General features: G+C 40.2%; 1 protein-coding gene across 1 annotated transcript in view; it reads right to left on the reverse strand.

Annotated features, from left to right (window-relative positions):
• Positions 1-3,085: 3,085 nt before the first annotated feature.
• Positions 3,086-23,834, reverse strand: part of MAOA (monoamine oxidase A) — a 47,378-nt gene continuing 26,629 nt past the window's right edge. The window contains exons 6-13 of the mRNA XM_008053986.1: positions 23,507-23,666; positions 22,261-22,357; positions 17,808-17,861; positions 7,184-7,241; positions 5,929-6,026; positions 4,002-4,113; positions 3,723-3,785; positions 3,086-3,524 (exon numbers count right to left, since the gene is read on the reverse strand). Coding sequence (XP_008052177.1) covers positions 3,378-3,524; positions 3,723-3,785; positions 4,002-4,113; positions 5,929-6,026; positions 7,184-7,241; positions 17,808-17,861; positions 22,261-22,357; positions 23,507-23,666 — 789 coding nt within the window. The 3' untranslated portion in view covers positions 3,086-3,377. The remainder of the gene's footprint in view (positions 3,525-3,722; positions 3,786-4,001; positions 4,114-5,928; positions 6,027-7,183; positions 7,242-17,807; positions 17,862-22,260; positions 22,358-23,506; positions 23,667-23,834) is intronic.

A 23,834-nucleotide genomic window follows, 5' to 3' on the forward strand; every position in this document is an offset into this window, starting at 1 on the left:
TCTGTTAGTAACCTATAGATGGGGCTCCTTTATTGAGATAGAGATTGAATCGTTTCCAGGGTTCCTTCCAATTCGGAATTTGTTTCTTCCAATTAACAGTGCAGAAATACAACCTTCTAAAAGAAGTCCCCTTACCTACTGGGACAGGTTCATAGAGAGAGCTCCATTTTTATCTGTAAAGCCAAAGCTTAAGCCCACAATGTCTCTTACACGACAAGGCAACTGTTTCTGTGGGAGTAAAGTAGATACTGAGGTGTCTTGCTCTGGATCCACTAGCTATGAAATGAGGCTAGTCTCATTTCACAACTACAGTTCCTTACTAGGAATTGTCTTTGAACTTGCCTTATCCAAGGTAATACTCTTTTCCAGACATGAAGGGACACCGAGGCCAGACCTCCTTGCCTCGATGAGGGACAGTTTTGAAGGGTCTTGCTAACCAACCACCCTGCAATTAGGATCTACTGAAGTTCAATTGCAACTGCATTGTTGGCTGACTCTCCTGCCCAATTTTGCCTTCCTTACTCCCTTAGGTGTTTGTCCTGAGAGCCATCTCCTATAAACTTTCTGCCCTGACTCTGCATCTCAGAGTCCATTTCCAGGGAGCTCAATCTAAGACAAAGAACGAAACTAGGTACAAAAAGACTGAATGTCTTGTCCGTGCCATACCAATAGGCAAAAATAGATATAGCACTGGCAACAAAATGCATATATCACATTATGCTGCCATAAAAAAGAATCCTTAGAAACCAGCTAGTGCAACTCATCCTTTTCCAGATGGGGAGACTGAGGCAGAGAACTCAAGGTATCATAAGCTAATTAGGTGAGAAAACTTGGATCAGAATCAGGCAGACTACAGTATTCTAGTATTTAATCAGTTCTAAAGAAATCTCAATAACACATGAGAATCAAACTCAACTTTGAGAATTTGAAGTCAAGATCAAGTGGTTTTTGAAGCTTGTCCCACATGGCCAATACCTTATTGTGATCTGCTATAAGCAGCCATTGAACCCTCTGAATAAAACTGAATACAGGAGCCAGGTCTGAATCAGGGTTGGTAGTGCACTTTATTAACAAACAGTACCATACAGGCAAAAATCTTACTTCAATGGCAAAACACATACGTATGCATATCCCACATACAGCACTGGAGCAAACTTCAGATGTGGAATATCAGGCACCAAGTTCACAATCATACTAAACATGGTTCACAATCTTTCAATCCATACTCTCCAGTGGAGTATGAGACTTTATTTAATAGTTAATTGTGACAGACAGATGAACTTTCAACATCTAATTCTCGACCAAACTATGGAGTGAGGCTGACTCAGCCTTCAGAACTGTGAAGTGGATGTCTTAACAGGGCCAGTCTCTATCAGTCACTTAAGCTGACTTTCATTTCTCTGTTTCAGAGAAAAGATCTATGGTATCTTCATGCTGGATGACCTCACATATGGTGGGAGTTCTCAGCTCCAAATTCATGTCTAGGTACATCTGGATTGGCATTCATTTTGATACCCAAGCTATAGCTTAATAGGGTTGATCTAGTTAGAATAAATTAAATGGTTTTCTAAAGAGTTGGAGAAGAGGGTAAATCGCATACTCATGAGTCCTTCAACATTCAAGATTTAAATATGCTAACAACTTGATTACTGTTAAAACTATGGCCAGTTAGCAAGTTCAAGTCAGCATTTCCCAAAAGGTGTGTCAGGGCTGAGTTAATCAGTAAGTGAATAGAAACAACTGCGATCGATTAGGGACAAGATTTCTCAAAGCAGTTTGTTATACAACGTGGCAACTCCTTATGTACTGGAGCCTGTCCAAGACATTACCAAAACTCCTAAGTCAGCTAAAATGCTGTCTTTGAATTGCAAGGTAAGGAGTGGCAGAAAGATCCAGCTCTTAGGACGGCCCAAACTTGGAAAGACCTTTGTCCTCACTCCAGGGTCGAGCAACTTAAGTCTGGATTTATAAGGTTAATGATGTAATAAACATGGGTTGGCTGGTTTCCTCTGGCGATCTTTAATTCCCTTCAAATAACAATACTTTTAAAAAAAGTATTTTATGGTTAAAACTTTTGGAAGTGGTTTTTAAAAATGTGAGTTTTTAAAATGGGAAAGACAAGAGATGGGCACCCTTCTGGGCCCACATTACTCCTAAGAGAGAACTCATTCTTCATATATAAAATCAATTTTATGTCTTTTATAAAACTTAATAACTAAAGCAAGTGAGGTTATAATATAGAGCCCTATTTCCCTTTCTGTATTTGACAGTCTTAACAAATAACAGCCAGACTTATGTGTATTCCAGTACTTGAGAGAAGTTGGCATGCTAATGTTTAAGTAGAGGTAACCAGGTTGAAGACATATGTAAGTTAAAAGACCTGTCTAGTTCTATGGTCATAGAAAAAAAGAAAAATATATATATGCCCTAGGGGCTTCAGACAGCCAGGGGCCATGTGAAAAAAAAAAATGCTGCTTTCCTGAAGTCAGCATAGAAAGTTATCACTGACAAGGATGAAGTGGTATCTAGCTGCCTTCCAGGGGGAAGAGAAGATGCCCATTGTAGCCGGTCTCACATGGAGCTAGGCTGGGTGACCTCCTGGGGAACAGTTCTGCCACTGTTTTACTATGCTAATCTGGGGAACAGCACTGAAGTCACAGCAAGTCCATTTTAAGCATTATAACTTGGTTAAACACTCTCCTCCGTAAGAAGTGAAAGAGGAGAGCGTACAAATAAGCGAGCACAGAGACTAGATGTCTAGAAAGTCAGAGGAACTAGAAGTGCTCAGGAGATTCTTGAGGCAGCGGCCCACAAGATGTCATTGTCCTGGTCTGAGGATCCGCATGCCCCTACCCCTACACTGCTTTCTTTCACTATTTCCTCATCCAAAGTGAGACTGCTCCCCCCAGGAGGCTGTGAGTCTCTGAACTCTGTACCAACACTTCACCATTGCCTAAGGACAGAAAAAGAACAGTCCCAGGCCAAGTCTTCACCTACTCCACATCTACAGAAAGAAAGTCAAACGCGTTACTTCTGAAATCATCAGGTATTTTGCATTAAAGTGAAGAAAAACAGGACACAGAAATTGTTTCTGATGAGTACATCAACTTTAACTTTTTGAAATTAAGAAAGTGATCACAAGGCTTTATTCTATCAATCAACACGAGTTAGTTTACACAAAGAAGAGGGAGCTTGATCTTACTGATTAATTTCAGGTGATTCTTTGGGTTGTTTTACTTTAACAGTGACTGAGACTAAGTTGAGGGGAGTTAAACCTAGTGTACTTAAAAATAGTCCAATGACACAACCTTTATTTTGTCAACGTTTTCCTTTTGATGGTACTGAAAAGAGTAAGCAGAAAGCATGAAAATGGAAGTTCAAGACCGTGGCAGGAGCTTGTATTTGTACACCACAATCCACAGGGCAGTTATTGACGTGGAAAATCCAATGATCTTCAACAGGCCAGAAACGGAAGGCAGGTTCCTCTCCCAGAAGGTGGGGGTGATTTCTACTGCTGGAACATCCTAGATGAAGGAACACAGATCATTAGCAAAAAACTCCTGAGCTGCCAAGAAGGAACAAAACATTTCTGTAAGATCCATGCATATATACCCTCTGGATAATTGAGTCTATAATTAAATCAGAGGCTACAAGAAGGGAGATGTGAGTTTATGTGCCATGACTGGTCTAAGGAGATTGGAGCCTGGAGCCACCAAACTTACCTTTGATTCAGGTTCTTGTACCCAGATGTCTTTCTTGGCCACCTTCCCCAAAGCATTCAAGACCTGAAAGAAAGTTACCACAGTATGAAATGAGGTCATGTAGTTTCAACAGATCGAAGGCCCTGCTGGCTACAGATGCACCCCATGAGTGAGGGCCAGAGAATGGACAAAAAGATTCTATCAGTGTCAAGAACTAGTAAGACCAGATGCCAAAAATGCTGCCATGACTCAGGAGGGTTAGTGCCTCGCCTCCCTGCTCCCCCTCTTCCCCGCCCTTACCTCTCTAGCTGCCCGTTCTCCGGCCTCGACTGCTCCTTCCATGTAGCCACTCCATTGTGTGGCAGTCTCTGTGCCAGCAAAGTAAATCTTGCCCACTGGCTGACGAATCACCCTTCAAGGGAACAAAGAGGTCACACAGTTACCTGGGAAGGTGATGAAAGTACACGAGCCAATTGCTGTCCTTGTTAGCTATGCAAAAGATAGGGAAATTCAAATTGTTTAAAAAATACTCATGTGACTCAGCCCAAGGTGAAAAGCTCTCCTTGTTTCCTGGGCCTGTACACAAGGATCTGAGCTTTCAAAGCAGGGAAAATGAGGCTCTCAGAACATCAGTCACTAAAGGTGATGTTGACTCTTCCCAAGCCAGCCAGAGCTGAAATATAAGATCATGCACTCGATCCAAAAATCAAATTTCTTTGCTGTTTCCTGCTTGCTGTTCCCTACATTCTGCTCCCTACACTGTCTTTCCAAGGGGTGCATTCTTTCTTGAAAATGGTCGCAGACCCCAGCCATGCAGGCACTTGAGTGTGTGAGCAGGAACTGCAGCGGTGAGTAGAAAGACAGGGAGATTAACTGCCATTTCTGGCAAAGGAGAGACCCAAGAGAGTTACGTGTGTGTCTCCTTAAAAGACAAGCTCTGTATAGTCAGCTTCTCTGAACTTCTTTGAGGGCTGATTTAGGGCAAGGAAATGGGCATCTGCTGACAAAGAGATCCTGCCAAAGAGAACCAAGGAAAGGCAGGACTAAATGGCAACTGTCCTCTCCAACCTTCTTGGCTTTGATTCCTGCCATGTCTGGGGCCACTTTCATGAACTCTCCCAAGCTGTACACCCAACCCTCACCCAGAAGGCCTTCACCTCAACCCCCTGGCACTCCTTTTTTTCAATTCTGGGACCCTTGGCTTCATCTGTTCCTGATCCTAGTCCTGTCTTCTAGGTTTCTACTTTGACTCCAGCACTAATCCAGTTCATCAGTTCTGTTATCGTTACAAATGGCTATTTGATTCAATGACAACAAAATAGACAAACAAAAAGTTCCTATAAGGAAAGGGTTAACAAATGCTCTTCCTTCTTAGTAAGCACATATGACGTTATGTTAACTTTCTAGCTCCGTTTCTCTAGAAACCAGATGAAGGTGTAATATCACCTATATGATCAGACAACACTGCTTATGCTAAAAGTGCCTCCCCTCCCACCCCACATTGATAAACTGCATCTAGGCTGTGAGGACTAGAAATAATGAACAGTGAATACTTGCTAGGATCCTTGCTAGGATCATAAATGAATGTAAATACTTGCTAGGAGGCTATCATTTTGGGTTTCCCTGAGTGTGGTGTCCCTTGTAACCGAGCAAGCCTTGTAACTGAGCAAGTGACCCTGGACACTATGTTGATGATGCATAGAAACAATGGCTCCTATGGAGCAAGGGACTTCTAGGTCAAGGTGGATTCCCTGACTCCATGTGGATCTCATGTCCTCACACATTAGCTGTATCCCGTGAGGACTCTTCCCCTTGAAAAGGACTGTCTGATGCTGCTCTGTTGGCAAGACAGAAGCATTGAATAAACCCACCCAATGTCCTTCTGTAGACAGGTGCCAAGGAGCCTAGGGCAGTCATGTGAGGCTAAATGTCAACTTGGGCTCAAGAAGGCCCCTTGGAGGGCACTGCAGCTTGCTTCAGTCTCACAAGCACTGCTGATATCTGAAGTCCTCCCCATGTTCTGCCATTGTTCTATATGCTGACAGCTATTGTTCTATGCACTAATGTCTTTATTTTCCTATGGAGATCCAGAAATATACAAGCTGACTATCTGGGATATAGGAAATAGAGATGTTGAGCACTATTTCTAGAATTCTCATTGCACTTTGCGTCTCCTGTTAAGTTCGGCACAGGTCTTGTATTAATTGGTGTTGTGCTTGGGTAGTACCTTCCATATTGAGTCATGATCCCAGGCGGGAAGTAGGCCGTGTAGCAGCCTCCGGAGTACTGCTCCTCACACCAGTTCTTCTCTTCATAGTGCACTGGCTGCAGTTTAGCGGAAAAAAATGCCAAAGGGAAAACAAAGCTGAAATGCTGTCAGTCAACAATGAAGGCTCTTGTATGCTTTACTTTAGCAAACAGTTTACATTAAGAAAATAAAGAAGACCTGATTTTGGGAAAAAAATTGAAGGGGAAACACAATAATACCAAGTAATGACCTTTTGTGAGGTACCAAGTGGCAAAAACATGTATACTTTGATTTTCGCAACCTCTTGACTAGGAAAGACATGAAGTATCCCAATATCTGGGTGAGAAGGCATCCCTACACAGATTCTGAAGTCTTTGGAGGTAAGTTTACAGGAAACTCCATCAATAATCAGCTTGTAGAAAGGACTGCTCAAATCTCTGGCATCTCTAAAATAGCAAACTTTACTTCCCTATCTACCTAGGCATTACTGCTGAGACAAGGGTGTGAGGGAGGAAACAGAAGGCAAGTGTCTAAGAAAGGCTTTTCCCCCAACCCCTTCTCTAAGCTGGAAAAGCTAATGGGAATCCTGCCAAAAAGGGGGCAATTAAGACAAAAATTGTTTCCTGGGGGACATAAGAGAACCCTCTCTGATTTCCCTAACATATTCTGAAAGTTTATTATTTGAACAGTTAGAGATAATCTCCTGAAAAGAGCCCCCAGCTATCAGTAGATAAAGCACTGATACTCCTAAATGAGTTATGAATTGAGTCTACATGTGAAAAAAATGAATTAGTATGACTTTAACCTGGGCTAGATTTAGTCTATCTTGTCAAGTACATACAACTGTGCCTTTACCAACAAATGATGACATATCTGGAATTTTATTGTACAGCAGGAGACAGGTGACATCAACAGGAGGGCAGGACCTCTATTCTGGGAAGCCATCCCCCCCCTTCCTCGACATACTACCTACAGCTCCAGGCTCTGATCACAACTGGCTGCCAGTTATCCAGTGAACATTTAAACAGCCCAAAAGAGCCTCTGCATCAAAAATTCCATGCATCTGACACCAGCTTTTAATGGCCTTTGTGACTGCTGAAGTTTATCCTCTAAGTTCAGCATATCCCTTTATACTCTCTTCAGAAGACTGTCAGGAAATCAGAATCTGCTTTACTTTACCACTTAGAGCAAACAGAGCAGAACTTGCTAGGGATTAAAGCTAGGGGTTTCTTACGTGTAGCGCTTCTTGGGATCCCAGAACTTTGGCATAGAGCTCACAGATTTTCCTCTTCCTGTAAAGAAGAGCCAAAAATGTTAGGGAAGTTATAACTGATTGGTATAGAAGAAGTACAGTGAGTTCCAGGGCTCTTGACAATGAACCAGATTTATTACAAAAAAAATTAAATCAATGACCTTCTGTAACTACACAAAACGAACAGTTCCATGGATTTCTGCACTCAAATTAACTTTCTATGCCTCAATACAGTTATTTGATTTAAAAATGTAATGGAATTTTCCTTCTTTTTTACATTTTTCCTCCTTTACTATCCAGTACAATATCTATTCGAGATTAAAATGGGAAAAATAAGATTAAATTAAATGTAATAAGTCTTAGGAATTGATTCTATATTACTTTTCTGCAATATGTAGAATTCTGGAATGATCTCTTTTATAAGTCTACAGTACAAGTGATGGTGGTGTCTTTCAACTATCTTATACTTGTGTTTTAAATATCTACAAACATATAAAGCTCATTTAATCTTTTAAACATAACATAAGATTTGCTATACTGGGAGTGGCTACAGTCATTTCAGTCTAGCAATCTGTCACTTGATAGAATGGTTTGTGGAACCCAGTACTCCAAAGGGTATCTAAAGAGTGGGCATAACACACTATGTGATGTTACTTGGAGCATAGTGTTTGGTTACTCTCATAATTAATTATATAAGTGACTAGCACAGAACGTGGCATTTTCATGTCTGACATTTTCATCAGTAGCTTATTTATCTAAATGCTTCTTGAAACAAGATATACTTTAAACTCGGAACTACTCTTGATGAAATGAAAAAGGTCTAATTTACTAAAATAATCCATTTTAGAAATTAATGGTTCTATTCAGGATCGGTCTGAATAGGCTCACACAGATTCAGTTATATATTTTTATTATTTACCTTTTTATAGTATTTATAAAGTTTAAACATTTGAAAGTGCTCCAAAATATGTATTAAAAGGTAATAATAAACTGAAAAAATATTTAAAATGTGGCAAAGGTTTAATGCAAATCTATAAGACAAGCATGTAAAGCTGAGGAGACAAATGGCCAAAATTATGGGAGGAGGGAGCTCAAGTTTACTGGTAATAAAAGAAACGGGGATTTAAAAATATACACTTTTATGTTGCCAATTACATTAGAAAATATTAAACATGCCCCAATTCCTCTGAATGATGTGGGACAAAATTTATCTAAATCATTATAAATGTATCTAAATTCTTACACTTATATCATTTATATAACTCCTAGAACTCCTGTCTCATAGGTATAGACTAGTATTAAGTCAGAAGGGGGAGACAGAATTATAAATGTTGCCTATTGCCACCATTTACCATTGAAGATTTTAAGAGAGAGAGAGAAAAATGCCACTCCTGATATCATGAAATATTAGGTAGACATTTAAATTCCAGGACAGTCAGGAAAAGTTTGGTTTCCTTCAAGGAGTTATTCATGCTATGCATCAAAACTCATAAAGGAAAGGACAAATAGGAGAAGTCTCAAGTCAACATCTACCTGTCTGCCTCTCTGTGTTAATTCAATCCCTCATTTCAGAAATGAGGAAGCTGAGGCTCAGTGAGCTACAGAGACTTGTTCAACATTACTCAGCTAATTAATGGCAAGGCGAGGTTTTCCTCTTCTGAGCATCCTACCCATAATAGATGCTCAGAAAGTATTTCTTGAATCAAAATCCATCCCCAGCCTAGTATATCACCCTCTTTCCTGGTCTATGAAAAGATGACTGCTTCTTATCTACTTCACAAAGGTGCTAAAACCAATAATTCAGACATTTTGTGTTAATTAGAAAATAAAAGTACTGACAATCATTATTATAAAAAGCTTTGCAATGCTTAACTTATTTTCAGGACATGTAATAAGATTGTTTTTAAAGCAGAGTGAAATCTAAAATCCAATCAATATACACTATAGATAATTTTCATTCATGAATGATATAACCAGCTATTATAGTTATAAGTCCTTATTTACTGTATTTCATATTTTTAGGTGAACCAAGGATGAGTTCACACAAACACATCAGAAAAATATCTTTCCCTTCCCTTCCTCTCTTTAAAATTAAAAGTTTTTGGACACGATATGTAAAGGAGAACACTGGACCAGTGCTAAATTTGGCTCTAAAAATAACAGAACATATTTTAAAGGATGGCCAAAAGAGGTCACTGTGCAAATCATCTTGTAGTTGAATTTATCTACTGGTTTCTAAATCTGGTTGCTTATCATAATCACCCAAAAAGCTTGTTAAAAAATACGAATATTCAGGCCTCACCTTGAATCTACTGAATCATAATCTACAGGCCTGAGAAAAATATATTTTCCAAACATCGTTTGGGAGATTTTGATGCAGTCAGTTCTGGGAACCACTGCTCTCACCAATGACATATTCAGTAAAGGTTTTGCCTTATAAGAACTTTAAAGAAGTTCAGTTACTGTGTAGAATCATAACCAAATGTCTACCTCTAGGCTGAGGCTGGTATTTATTTTACTATTAATAAGGAAGGAAAGCAGGAAATCCAAAAGAAAATGTCAAGCTTGGTGTGGTGTAATGAAAAAAAGTTATGTGTTATATGCTGCTCTTGACTTTGTCACAAGCTAGCTGTTATGATTTGAATGTATGTGTCCTTCCAAAATTTGCGTGTTGGAACTTAACCCCTAAGGTGATGCTATTAAGTGTTGGGGCCTTTTGAGGAAGTAAACCCAGCTGTGCTTGGGGATCATTAACTAGTGACCTGGAAAGGGATACTAGGTGGAAACTTGAGAAGCACTGCTTACTTGGTAAGAACTAAGGCATTTTTGGTAGGAGAGTAGATAAAGCTCATGGCCCACCAGCTAGAAAGACTGTAGTCAACTGATGGCAACTAAAACTGTGGAAAATGAAGTTGGAGTTGGCTTGCACCTCTCTCACAGAGAGGAACCAGAAATAGGGAATGAGTCTCTATACTCAAACTAAGGCAAGGAGAAACATCCCCCCCACCCCCACCCCTGGGACTCAACAGAGAGGCAACGCGTCCCACGGGAGGCAGAGAAGTGCAATTAAACAGCCTGCTGACATGGACTGGACCTAGTGTGGAGACAAAGGAGTCCCCCCAAATGGTGAAGGGGTGAGTGTAAGAAGTGAGGGAGTAATACCCCGGAACCCCATCTGCCACCATGATCCCTTGGCAATCCGAGTCAAGGGATAGCCCCTGCAACTTGCCTGTCCTGGGACTCTAGGCCAGCATGATGTCCCTCCCCAGTGGCAATCACAAACCCATGTGGAATCCCTCAGGCCACTGACCCCCATGCAACTCAAGCACCAACACCAGTAGAGGCTCCAGGTCCTCCTGCTGAAAGGCAAATACTTTGGCCGCTGTGGCTCTTGCTACTGTTGCTTTCAGGCTAGGGAGGGAGGAGCACAACTGAGTGACAGCATGTGTTGCCAGCACAGGCACGCAGCTGAAACAAGCAGGAGCAGTGAGGAGTTGGGGCATTCTTCGCCCTCCCATAATTTTTTTTTTTTTTTGAGTTGGAGTCTCACTCTGTCGCCCAGACTGGAGTGCAGTGGCCCTCCCACATCTTGACTGCTTCTCCCAGGCACAGATTGCCTGCTAATGGCCTTCAGATCACAGATCACAAGCAGATCCCCCTGTACTTGCCTAAATGTGGTATCAGGGAACCACCACACTGCCCTCTGGGAGGCCAGCTACCAGCGCCATTAAGCAGGCATTCTGCATACTTGAGTGCATCCTTCCCAACAAGGTCTCTGCAGTCAAAATAAATGTGAGCAGGGAACAATCAGGGTGTCTAGCACCCACCTCCCAAACTAGGCTGTTACTAGATCCAGATCACCAGTTCTCAGCCAAAGGTGTGAGCAGGGCCCCTACAATCCTGTGAACACAAGAGCAGGAACCCATTGCCCTCAGGCAGGCTGGCTGCAGAAACCCATTAGGCAGGTCCCTTAGCGCCATTTACAGGCCTACAGCCCAAACTACAACACCTAACAAAGGAAGGAAGGAAGGAAGGAAGGAAGGAAGGAAGGAAGGAAGGAAAGAAAAGAAAAGAAATCTCTACAACCAGTAGCTTCCAAAAGAGAAAGTAAAGCAAAAGCACCCTCAGGTGGGAAGAAATCAGCACAAGAACACCAGCAACACAGAAAACCAGAGGGTTTCACCACCCCCACACAATCGCACCTGCTCCCAAGTAACAGATCATATAAGAATGAACTGTCCACGATGATAGGCATAGAATTCATGACATGAATGTCAAAGAAACTCATCGAGATCCAAGAGAAGGTGGACTCCCAGTTCAGAGAGGCCATGAAAACAGTTCAAGAAGAAAAAGCTGACATGGTCATTCTAAGAAAGACCCACATTGAACTCCTCGAAACGAAGGCCTCAGTATGGGAATTTCAAAACACAGCTGTAAGCCTTAACAGACTTGACCAAGCAGAGGAAAGTATTTCAGAGCTTGAAGACCAATCCCTAGAAGCAACCCAGTCAGATAAAAATGAAGTTAATTTTAAAAATATGAACAGAGACTTCGAGAGGTATGAAGTGACGTAAAGAGGCCAAATCTATGACTGATCAGCATCTCGAGAGAAGGAAAAAAATAGGAGCACTCTGGAGACAGTAGTTGCAGACATAATCCATGAAAACTACCCCCATCCTGCTAGAGCCATTGACACACAGATACAAGAAATCCAAAGAACTCCTGTGAAATACTTTGTGAGATGACCATCCCCAAGGCCCACTGTGTTAGATTATTCAAAGTTGGCATCAAAGAAAAAATATTAAAGGCAGCTAGATAGAAGGGATAGAATACCTACCAAGGGAAATACATTAGAAAACAGCAGACCTTTCAGCAGAAACCTTACAAGTCAGAAGAGATTGGGGGCCTATTTATAATATTCTTATTTTTTTTTTTGAGTCGGAGTCTCACTCTATTGCCCAGTCTGGAGTACAGTGGCACACTCATGGCCACCCCAATGTCAACTTGTTGAGCTCCAGCAATCCTTCTGCCTCAGTCTTCCAAGTAGCCAGAACTACAAACATGTGCTACCACGCCTGGCTACTTTTTGATTTATTGTAGATACGAGCTCTTGCCAAGTTGCCTGGACTGGTCTCAAACCCCCAGGCTCAGGCAATCCATTCGCTTCAGCCTCACAAAGTGCTAGGGTTACAGGCTGAGCCACCAAGCCTGGCCTTATAATATTCTTTTTTTTTTTGAGTTGGAGTCTCACTCTGTCGCCCAGACTGGAGTGCAGTGGTCGCTCCTGGCCACTGCAGTCTCACCTGCTGGGCTCTGGCAATTCTTCCACCTCAGCCTTCCAAGTAGCTGGAACTACAGGCATGCGCTACCACGCCTGGCTAATTTTTGATTTTATTGTAGAGATGAGGTCTTGCCAAGTTGCCCAGGTGGGTCTCAAACCCACAGGCTCAGGCAATCCACTCACCTCAGCCTCCCAAAGCGCGGGATTACAGGCTGAGCCACCGAACCCGGCTCTTATAATATTCTTAAAGGAAAGAAATGCCCGCCAAGAATTTCTTGCCACACCAAACTAAGAATCATAAATAAAGTCCTTCCTAGACAAACAAACACTAAGGAATTTTGTCACTTCTAGACCAGATTTGCAAGAGACGCTCAATGGAGTTCTAAATACCAAAACAAAAGAAAGATGTTATCCAGCACAAAAGCAAAAGTAACCACACAGCTTACAGACTATATAAATCACCCACCAAACTTAGACTACTAAGCAACTCCTCAACAATACCATGATAGGAACAAACTTTCACATATCTATAGTAAACCTGAATGTTAATGGCACTAATGCCCCACATTTAAAAGACACAGAGTGGCAAACTGGATTTAAAAAAAAATTCTTTTGCTGTCTTCAGGAGACTTACCTCATCTCTAATGACACCTATGGGTTCATGGTAAAGGGATGGAGAAAGATCTACCATGCAAATGAAAACCAGAAATGAGCAGGGGTTACTATTCTTTTATCAGCTAAAATAAACTTTAAGACAATAAAAGTAGAAGAGGACAATAAAGCCAAATGCATAATAATAAAGGGCTCAATTCAGCAACAAGAACTATCTACTTTAAATATATACACACCCAACATAGGAGCACCCAGATTTATAAAATACAATTGCTACTTAACCTGAAAGAGAACACAGACACCCACACAATAATAATGGGAGACTTCAACACTCCACTAACAGCTTTAAAAAGATAATTGAGGAAGAAATTAAAATCTGAAACACAGCAATAATGAGCCACAAAATCAAATCAGTAATAAAAATCTTACTCACCACAAAAAGTCCAGGAACTTGATGGTTTTACAGCTAAATTCTACCAGGCATATAAGTACAAGGAAGAGATCATAACAAAACTACTAAAATTATTCCAAACAATTGAGAAGGAGGGACTTCCTCCCTAACTCATTCTATGAAGCCAACATCATCCCAATACCAAAAAATGACAAAGACACAACAAAGAAAAGAAGAAATAACTATAGGCTAATTTATCTAATGAACATGGTTGCAAAAATCTTCAACAAAATCCTAGTGAACTGTATCCAGTAGTACATAAAAAAAAAAAAAATAACCATAATGATCTGGTGGGATTTATTTCTGGGATGCAAGCCTGGTTCAACATATGCAAATCAATAAATGTAATTCACTGAATAAACAGAAATGAAACAAGGACCACATGGTTATCTCAATAGACACAGAAAAAGCATTTGATAAAATCCAACATCCCTTCATGATAAAAGCTTTCAACCAACTAGGCACCGAAGGAACATTCCTCAAAATAATAAGAGCCATCTATGACAAACCCAAAGCCAACATCATATTTAATGGGCAGAAGTTGGAAACATTCCCCTTAGGACCTGGAACAAGACAAGGATATGTACACTCCCCAATCCCATTCAACATAGTACTGGAAGTCCTAGCCAGAGTGTTCAGGCAAAAGAAAGAAAGAAAAGGTATCCAAATAGGAAAAGTTAAATTATCTCTCTTCACAGATGATATGCTTCTATACCTAAAAACAAAAAACAAAAAACCCTAAAGATTCCATCAAAAGACTCCCGGCACTCAAAGCAACTTCAATGAAGTCTCAGGTTACAAAATCAATGCTCACAAATCACTTGCATTTCTATACACCACACTGTTCAAGCTGAGAACCAAATCAAGACCACAATCCCATTTACAATAGCCAAGAAAGTAAAATACCAAGGAATACATCTAACCAAAGAGGTAAAATACCTCACAACATGAACTACAAAACACTGCTGAAAGAAAGAAAAGATGACACAAATGGAAAAATATTCCATGCTCATAGATTGAAAGAATCAATATTGTTAAAATGTCAATATTGCCTAAGGCAATCTTCAGATTCAACACAGTCCTATCAAATCACCAGCATCATTTCTCACAGATCTAGAAAAAACAATACTTAAATTCATATGGAAGCAAAAAACGATCTCAAATAGCCAAAGCAATCCTAAGCAAAAAGAACAAAGCTGGAGGCATCACATTGTCAGACTTCAAATTTACTACAAGGCTACAGTAACCAAGCAGCATGGTACTGGCACTGGTACACATAGACCAATGGAACAGAACTGAGAACCCAGAAGTAAATCTTACAACCATCTCATCTTTGACAAAGACAACACACACAAACACTGGGGGAAACACATCCTATTTAATAAATGGTGCTGAAGAAACTGGCTAACCATATGCAGAAGAATGAAGCTGGACCCCCCTCTTGTCATATTCAAAAATTAATTCAAGATGAATTAGCAACTTAAACATAAGACCTCAAACTATAAAAAGTCTAAAAAAGCATAGGAAACACCAGCCTAGGCAATAAGTTCAGGACCAAAACCTCAAAAGCCGAAGCAGCAAAAACCAAAATTGACAAGTGGAACCTAATCAAACTAAAGAGTTTCTACACAGCAGAAGAAACTATGAACTGAGTTAACAGACAACCTAAACAATGGGAGAAAATATTTGCAAACTATGCATTTGACAAAAAACTAATATACAGAATCTACAAAGAACAGAAACAAATTGACAGGGGAAAAAGACATTAAAACGTGGGCAAAGGACATGAACAGATACTTCTCAAAGGAAGACATACAAGTGGCCAACAAACAGGTGAAAACATGTTCAACATCACTAATCACCAGAAAAATGCAAATCAAAACCATAATGAGATACAATCTCACATCAGTCAGGTTTTTTAAAAAGTAAAAAAACAACAGATTTTGGCGAGAGTGTGAAGAAAAGAGAACTCTCATATACTATTGGTGGGAATACAAGCTAGTTCAAATCCTGTGGAAAGCAGTTTGGAGACTTCTCAATGAACTAAAAATAGACTTACCATTTGACCCAGCAATCCCACTACTGGTTATATATCCAAAGAAACACAAATCACTCTACCAAAATGACCCCTGCACTCACACATTTATTGCATCACAAACCACAAGGGCAAAAACATGGAACCAAACTAGGTGTCCATTAACAGTGAACTGGATAAGGCAAATGTGGTACATATACACTATGGAATACTATGCAGCCATAAAAAGAACAGAATCATGTCCTTTGCAGCAATATGGATACAGCTAGAGACCATCATCCTAAGTGAGTTATCGCAGAAACAGAAAACTGAATATCACATGTTCTCCCTAATAAGTGGGACCTAAACGCTGAATACACATGGGCACAAGGATGGGAACAACAGATGCTGGGGCACTCCTAAAGGGGAAAGGGAGGGAGCAGAATAAGTGATAAACAACCTCTCACTGGGTACCATGTCTACCACCTGGGTGATGGGCTCAATAGAAACCCAAACCTCACCATCACACAATATACCTATGTAACAAACCTGCATATGTATCCCTTGAATATAATAATATTAATAACAAGAAAAAGAAATTGACAAAAAAGAGATGGGGCTTTTTGGAAAGTGATTAAGTCATGAAGGCACTGTTCTCATGGATGGGATTAGTGTCCTTATAAAATGCTAAAGAGAACTAGCCCTTTTGCCATGTAAGGACACAGTGTTCATCTCTTTTTGTCCTTTTCTCTTCCATCTTTTTCACCATGAGGGCACCATCAAAAAATGTTATCCATGGTACAGGCCCTCATTAGACACTGAATCTGCTGGTGCTGTGATCTTAGACTTCCAGTCTCTAGAACTGTGAGCAATACACTTCTGTTTTTTTTTTTTAATAAATTTCTCCGGTCTCAGGTAGTTTGCTATAGTATCACAAATGGACTAAAACACTAGACCACACATTCCTTCTCTATTGAGTGAGTAGGTGGACATGAAAATAGTTCTGTTCCTGACATCAAATCTCACGGTTGTTCAAATAAACAGATCCATGTACACATGTGGAATCTCATTCTGCAACCTTTCCCTGACTTCTAAAGTAATCAGATAGACCACACATTCCTTCTCTATTGAGTGAGTAGGTGGACATGAAAATAGTTCTGTTCCTGACATCAAATCTCACGGTTGTTCAAATAAACAGATCCATGTACACATGTGGAATCTCATTCTGCAACCTTTCCCTGACTTCTAAAGTAATCAGAGTAACTCCCAAAGTAAAGGCTGATAATGGGTTAGCTGTTTAATTTTTAAATTAAATTCAGAGAGAAGTCTGCATTTGCGTGTGTACTGGACCTCTGTAAAAGCCAGTTAAGGATCTAGGGCTACCCTAAAGGGCAGTCTGGAAATTCCCACAGGTATCACCTCAACAGCCAAAGGACACTGATGTTAAAATACTTACCTTTCCAGCTAAGATTTTATTTGAACAAAGGATTCCAAGATAAAACAAAATGTGTCAGAATGATAGAAAAGAGAAAAGAAAGATGAAAACGCCACTGTCCTAAAATAACTGTTTTATATTGGGAAACTTTCAGAAGAAGGGGACATCAGAACTGTGTCCCAGATAATCAGTGGTGAATACTTTCATGTACACGAGTTACTACAGGTTAAAACACATATGGATGGGCTTGCTTTTTAGAGAAAGTTAGAGTTCAGAAATTACCTACGAGGTACAATGTTTACTATCTGGGGAATGGGTTACCTGAGATCCAATCCCCACTATGCAATACGTCCATGTAATGAATATGCATATGTACCCCTGAACCCAAAATAAAAATAGAAAAAAAGAATGTCCGTGTCAGAGAAACTTAGGAAAGGAATAATGCTTTGCAAAGGGATCAATATTTGATTTCTACAGTGTTTTTCAGTGAATGCTTTCTGTGATTTTTCTCCATCCATCTTAGAGGGAAACCCTAGCTCTTAACCACTGTAAAATAAACATACATATGTAAAATTAAATTTATATATGCATATGGGCAAGGGCTGGGTTGAGGGGGCTATAGCAAAATACAAAATGGGTGGTTTCTCGGGATTTTGAAAATATTTGTGAAGTATTACATTCTTCCCTATGCTAATGTACTATTGTCAGTGCAAAAACACAATATAAATGGGTGACAGAGTGAGACTCCAACTCAAAAAATAAATAAATAAATAAAGCTAACTTTTTATTTGTTTTTCAGACATAAATTCTTACCTTATTTCTTTATGGAGCTTGGCAAGTCTATCAGCTTTTCGGGCAAGGATGAAACTGGAAAGAGAGGTTATATTTGAATGAGCAGGTTACAGTCATTTATCTTAAGAGTTGCCACTTCTTTTTGAAGTATTCTTATCTCTACCTACTCAGCATTAGTGAACCCTTCTAATGAACTCTTCCTTTCACTCTACTAGAACAAATGCCATGTTGTATTTGGTCTGCCTTTTGTCCAAAACCCTTGCTAGCTATGCGCTCCTAAATTCAATATTTTACTCCTAAAGTTTAACACAGTTTTTGGTATATGATGGGGGACCCCCAAAACCTAGAATTTATTTATTAAAAAACTGTGTATTTATTCTTACACGTTTAAACTTCAATCACCTTCAAAGTGCTCTCCATTTGATGCAATACACCTATCGAGACACTTTTTCCACGGCTCAAAATAGTTGTTGGATTCATCAATTTGATGCCTGTTAGTGCTTCTGCCATCACCTTTTTCACATCAGCAAAACATTTCCCTTTGAGGACTTTTTTCATCCGGGGAAACAAAAAAAGTCACTCAGGGTGAGATTGGGTGAATAGAGAGGGTGAGGCGCAAGGGTCATGCTGGTTTTGGTAAAAAACTACTGAACACTCAGCGTGGTGTGGGCAGATACATTGTTACAGAGGAAGAACCAACGAGTCACCTGTTTGCCACAACTTGGGATGTTTCTCCTGCAAACTGTGACACAACCTTCTCAAAACTTCCAGATTAAAAACTTTGGTTGACCATTTGATCTGGAGGAACAAATTCTGAGTGTACTACAAGGGGCCTGCCCTCCAAAAGATAATTCTTAGGTTTTTTGGGGTCCCCTGTCATATGGTAGGAAATCAAATGCTGGATGAATTAATGCTATAAATCATTATTCTGGTAATGATGGCTGCTTTCTGCCAAATACTTAATAAAAGCTGGAAAAACAAATATAAATATGAGGGGCACCCCAAAATCCTGGAATTATCTTTTGAAGGGTAGGCCCCTTGCAGTACACTCAAAATGTGTTCCTCTGGATCAAATGATCAACCAAAGTTTTCACCTGGAAATTTTGAGAAAGTTACGTCACAATTTGCAGAAGAAACGTCCTGAGTTGTGGCAAATAGGTGACTGGGGTTCTTCCACCACGACAACACACCTGCCCACATTGCCCTGAGTGTTCAGCAGTTTTTGAGCAAAACTGGCATGACTCCCATGCCCCACCCTCCCTATTCACTCAACCCTGCCCCAAGTCAACTTTTTTTTTGGTTTTCCCAAAGTGTTTTGCCGAAGTGTTTTGCCAGTGTGGAAGAGAAGAAGCCAAAAACAAAAGCAGCACTAAAAGTCATCAAAATTGACAAGCTCAAAAACTGTTTTGAGCAGTGGAAAAAACATCTTGAGGTATAAAGCATCAGAGTACTTTGAAGGTAACTAAAATTTAAACATGCAAGAATACACAATTTTTTATAAATAAATTCTTGTTTTTCGGGGGAGTCCCTCCTTATATGTATCTGTAGGATTCCATGATGGGCCCCACAGACCTTCTTTTAGAAGCTGGTACTCATTGCCCTTATCTCACAGCTGAAACCTTTCCCAGTAATTGCACTGGGCAGCAAAAAATGCCTCACTCAAGGATCTACCTCTTCTTAGAGTTATCCTGACCTAGGCTCAGTTCAGGGCAAAACTGAAGGGGTATCCCAGTTCCAGAGCTTCCTAGGGAGTGGTTGAGGCCTTTGTCGGGACAACATTGAAGCCCAACTTCTTCCTCTGCCCGACCCTAATTCCTTCCCTTCTCCCATAGGTAGTAATTCCCAGAGCACGTCCCAATAAACCTCCTGCACCCAAATCTCCATTTCTTAGTTGACTTCCCTGGAAGCTGACCTAACACAGTCCCCAAATAAAGTAACTCAATAAAACTCAGTTATAACCTGTTTGCTTCCCTTTAATCAAATAGATTCTATTTATTGTACTGCTATTACTAACTGCATGTATACATTAGCGAATTGAATTGTGACATGAAGTCCTTAGTTATACTGTTATTAGAAAGCCTTCAGGGGCAACCCCTTCGGGTCCCCTCCCACTGTGGGAAGTTTTCTGTCCTCTCAATAAATCCTGCTTTCTCACTTTATTAAACAACAACAAAAAAAGAAAGCCTTCAAATATCCAAATGAACCAAAGGACAATGAAATTATTTTTCCATTTAAAAAGTTTTAAAATTGTATTTCTTTCATTCTAGACCAATAAGATAAGCAGATCAATACTGAAAACAGGTATTTCCTCCTCTCCTAAGCCCCAGATTAAAATGTTCCTCAAATTCGATAGGCAATTCCTTTAGGGCTATTGAGATCCTTCTGGGAAGCAAAGATACAAAATATGTTAATCCTGAGACTAGCATTTTAGAGGAAGCTGTGGACTATTTAAGAAATTTGAACTATTGAACTTTATGGGATATAGTCATAATTTTGCTTGATTTACTACTGTAAGTTATATATAGTTCACTATTGATGATTTTAGTTAAATTTGGGGTTTATGCAAGAATCAGTACATTTAGACTTCCACGGCATTTCAAAGAAAATCACCAATGTCTGATGAAAGATTAAATGATTTATCTGAAAACCTTTTTAGTCAGCTTATCTTGGATGCTTTTTTACAGTTCCTTTCCCAAAGGGCATTTAGATTTAGTGTAGACTATTTCTGTCAAATCTCAAGTTGTGAATGAAATAACCTCTTTGATCTAGTGCTATGAACAAATATCCTTTAACTTTCTTTGGTATTATATTGAGGAAATTAAATATGCTGGTTTTTTGTTTCTTCCCAAACAAAAATCCAGCATACTTAATTTTCTTAATAAAACACCAAAGAAAGTTAAAGGATATTTGTCCATAGTTAGCACAAACCACAGTTCTAAAGTACAAGGTCCTTTCCAGTTTCCAAAAAGGGCTGGTGTCATTATAAACATAGTGTTGCGCAATTACCACCTCTACCTTCAAGGTTTTTGTGGCTGTGGCCAAGAGCAAAGAGCAGGGTGGAGACAACTATGCATATAAAACAGATTAGGATATCACTTGCTAAGAACTGCCTAAATAATCCTATTAACATCTAAAAGGGTCCTGCCATACACATCCCAGTTAGTAATAAAACTGAAGAAAGTGCAAAATGGCATATCTCACTGTATTTAACTTCCACAGCAAGAAGATCAATGTTCTCCCACCCATAGTTGGATTATCTTAACTAACATTCTCCTTAAACCGGTACCCTAACCTCCCGCTTTTCTCTAGCATATAGAAAGTGATGGCAAACTGTCCAAACAACCTGTATCCTTTCTTGTCCAATGGGGTTAGAGATGATGAGGATATGTTGTTTGGAAGGTCATTATGTTGTAAGCACTTGCCCTTCTCAGGGAGGCTGGTGCTATTTCTTATATTTTACAACCAGAGAAGTGGTTGTAAAATATCTTGTTAGCAACCCAGTAGCACAGCCTGCTTTCTAAGTCTCCTGCGACATATATCTGCTCCTTTTGGCTTTGTAATTTTCTTCAATGACATGATATGTATGGGCTCATCTTTCCCTTAAAGCAGGAAGCACAAATTTCCCAGAAGTGAAGGGGAAATCACTGGTCTCTAAAAGCTGCTTGGCTGCCACTGAAGCTATGTTTTTCTTTGTTATAGTGTGGTAGAATAAATAATTTTTTATTTGCATAGTTTTTGAGGAGATCCAAAAGGCAGGAAACTGGGAGGCTGTGGCACTCCTTAGCAATTCCTTTGTGGAGACCCTGCTTCCTTCCTTAGACTCATAGCCCCAACAGGCAGGGCAGCTGTGTGCCTACACAAAACCATACCCCAGACCATCTGCACACCTCTGAGGGTAAGTGAAGCACTGCTAGAGAATGATAATTATGGAGTAATTGACCAGAAAAGGTGACATGCCATTCACTCAAGCAAGGCCTGATTTGATTTTGAAGTACACCTCCTAATTGGTCAGCCATCTTATATCTCAGGGTAGGAACAAACATTTGCTATATAGAAGATGTTTGGAATAGAAAAAAAGGATAAAGACTAGAAACTCTACATTTGGAAACTTTTACAGGATAAAGCAGTTAGTTCTCATTCCAGAATGATTGTGGACATTCTGCCTCTAGGCAGGGCTGGCTACCACACAGCCTGTCTAGCTATTCTTTTCACTCTGTCCTTGATATGTAAGCTTTATGGGAGAAATACATACATGGGCACAAGTTCAAAGCAGTGTCAATTTTAGTAAAGTAGCTCCATGTTCTTATGTCACACAAAACATTACTATAATATTTTAATACATGGAAACATGACATATTTGTGTAGCATTATTTATCATTGCTTGAGCTCAATTCCAAAGCAACATACTTTTCCAGCAGCCACAGTAATATATCAACACAATTTGGAAAATGCAGAATGGCCAGCTATAACTTACCCCATGATGGCAGGCAGCGATCCATCTGGCTTGGTGTCATCCAAGGTTATTGAAATTGGAGCTTCTTCATCCTCAATGATCATGCAGCCACAGTAATCTTAACCAGGTGAAAATCAGTAAGAGATTGAGATCAAGCTTATCAGAGACACACAAGCACATAAAACATACATAAACTATTTTTCTAAGAGGAAGGCAAATCTTAAACACTTGGTCTTTGCCCCAACCTTAGAAGCTATTTCTTTTTCTTTTTTTTTTTGAGATGGAGTCTCACTCTGTCGCCCAGACTGGAGTGTGGTGGCCGCTCCCGGCCACCGCAGCCTCGACCTGCTGGGCTCCGGTGATCCTTACGCCTCAGTCTTCCATGTAGCTGGAACTACAGGCGCACGCTACCACACCCACCTAATTTTTTTATTTATTGTAGAGATGAGGTCTCACCAAGTTGCCCAGGTGGGTCTCGAACCCGCGAGCTCAGGCAATCCACTCACCTCAGCCTCCCAAAGCGCGGGATTACAGGCTGAGCCACCGAGCCCGGCAGCTATTTCTTATTAAACACACACACTGACCATGTAAGGATCTCTATTTGCCCACACAAGGAAAATGACCCATCTCTATCCCCTTTACATAAAGGGCTGTGACTGACCAATGCATGGCAAAAATGATAAGATGGCCTTGGATCCTGGAATACATGGGAATAAAAGGGGGCTATGATGGGAATCACTCCTAACAACCTGTGGAAGAAGTGGCAGAAAGGCATTTTGTGGGTATACACAGAAGGCTTATCAACAGTCGCCACTATAACTGGGCAACCTTCTAAGTCCCAGACTCTGCCTCATTTAATCCTCACAACACCTTGATGTATTGCTATGTATTACTGTAACCACTTTAGGCTTACAGACTGATGTCAGTAAGCAAGTGAAGTCCAGGAATATGAGATTTTAATGCAACGTTCTCTTCATGGTGCCCATTGGCCTCACTCTGCTTGTGAATAGTAAGTGATAGGACAAATGCCAGGAGCCAGATGGCACTGTGACTGATGTAATCTTTCTTTCCTCCCATTGCCAACAAGTGCTCCTGGGGGCATTCTGTGTTGCTAGGGAGTATGAGGAAATTGATAGACCAAGATTTCTGATCCTTTCTCTACCAATTTGAAAATACTTTCTTCTGTTCAGTGCATTCTGTTCAATATTCCTAAAAGAGTGTAGTTCCTTCACATAATATAGTTTAAGCATGAATAAGAGCAACCTACCCTTCTTCTTCCAGAAGGCCTCCTTGTAATACATCATGCACTTAATGATAGCCCCCATTGGAAGACGCTGAATTAACTGGTTTCTCTCTGATGGAAGCTCTGGTCTGAAGTGAATCTTGGCAGTCAAAGTTGGAGGGATGGCACTAATTACATATCTGCACTAAAACACACACAAGCAAAATCACCTCAAAAGTGAGCTGCAGTCTTTGTAGAGGGTGGGAAATATCATCTTTATCGTTTTTAAATGGCATTGAGCAGTAAAAATATACAAAATGAGGCAACTGTGAGGCAACAAAACAGAGCAAGATAGGTCAGTCAAGGCTGGCAA

This window comes from Carlito syrichta, unplaced genomic scaffold (assembly GCF_000164805.1).
Source record: "Carlito syrichta isolate Samal-C Ts95f unplaced genomic scaffold, Tarsius_syrichta-2.0.1 Scaffold76736, whole genome shotgun sequence".
Taxonomy (NCBI): domain Eukaryota; kingdom Metazoa; phylum Chordata; class Mammalia; order Primates; family Tarsiidae; genus Carlito; species Carlito syrichta.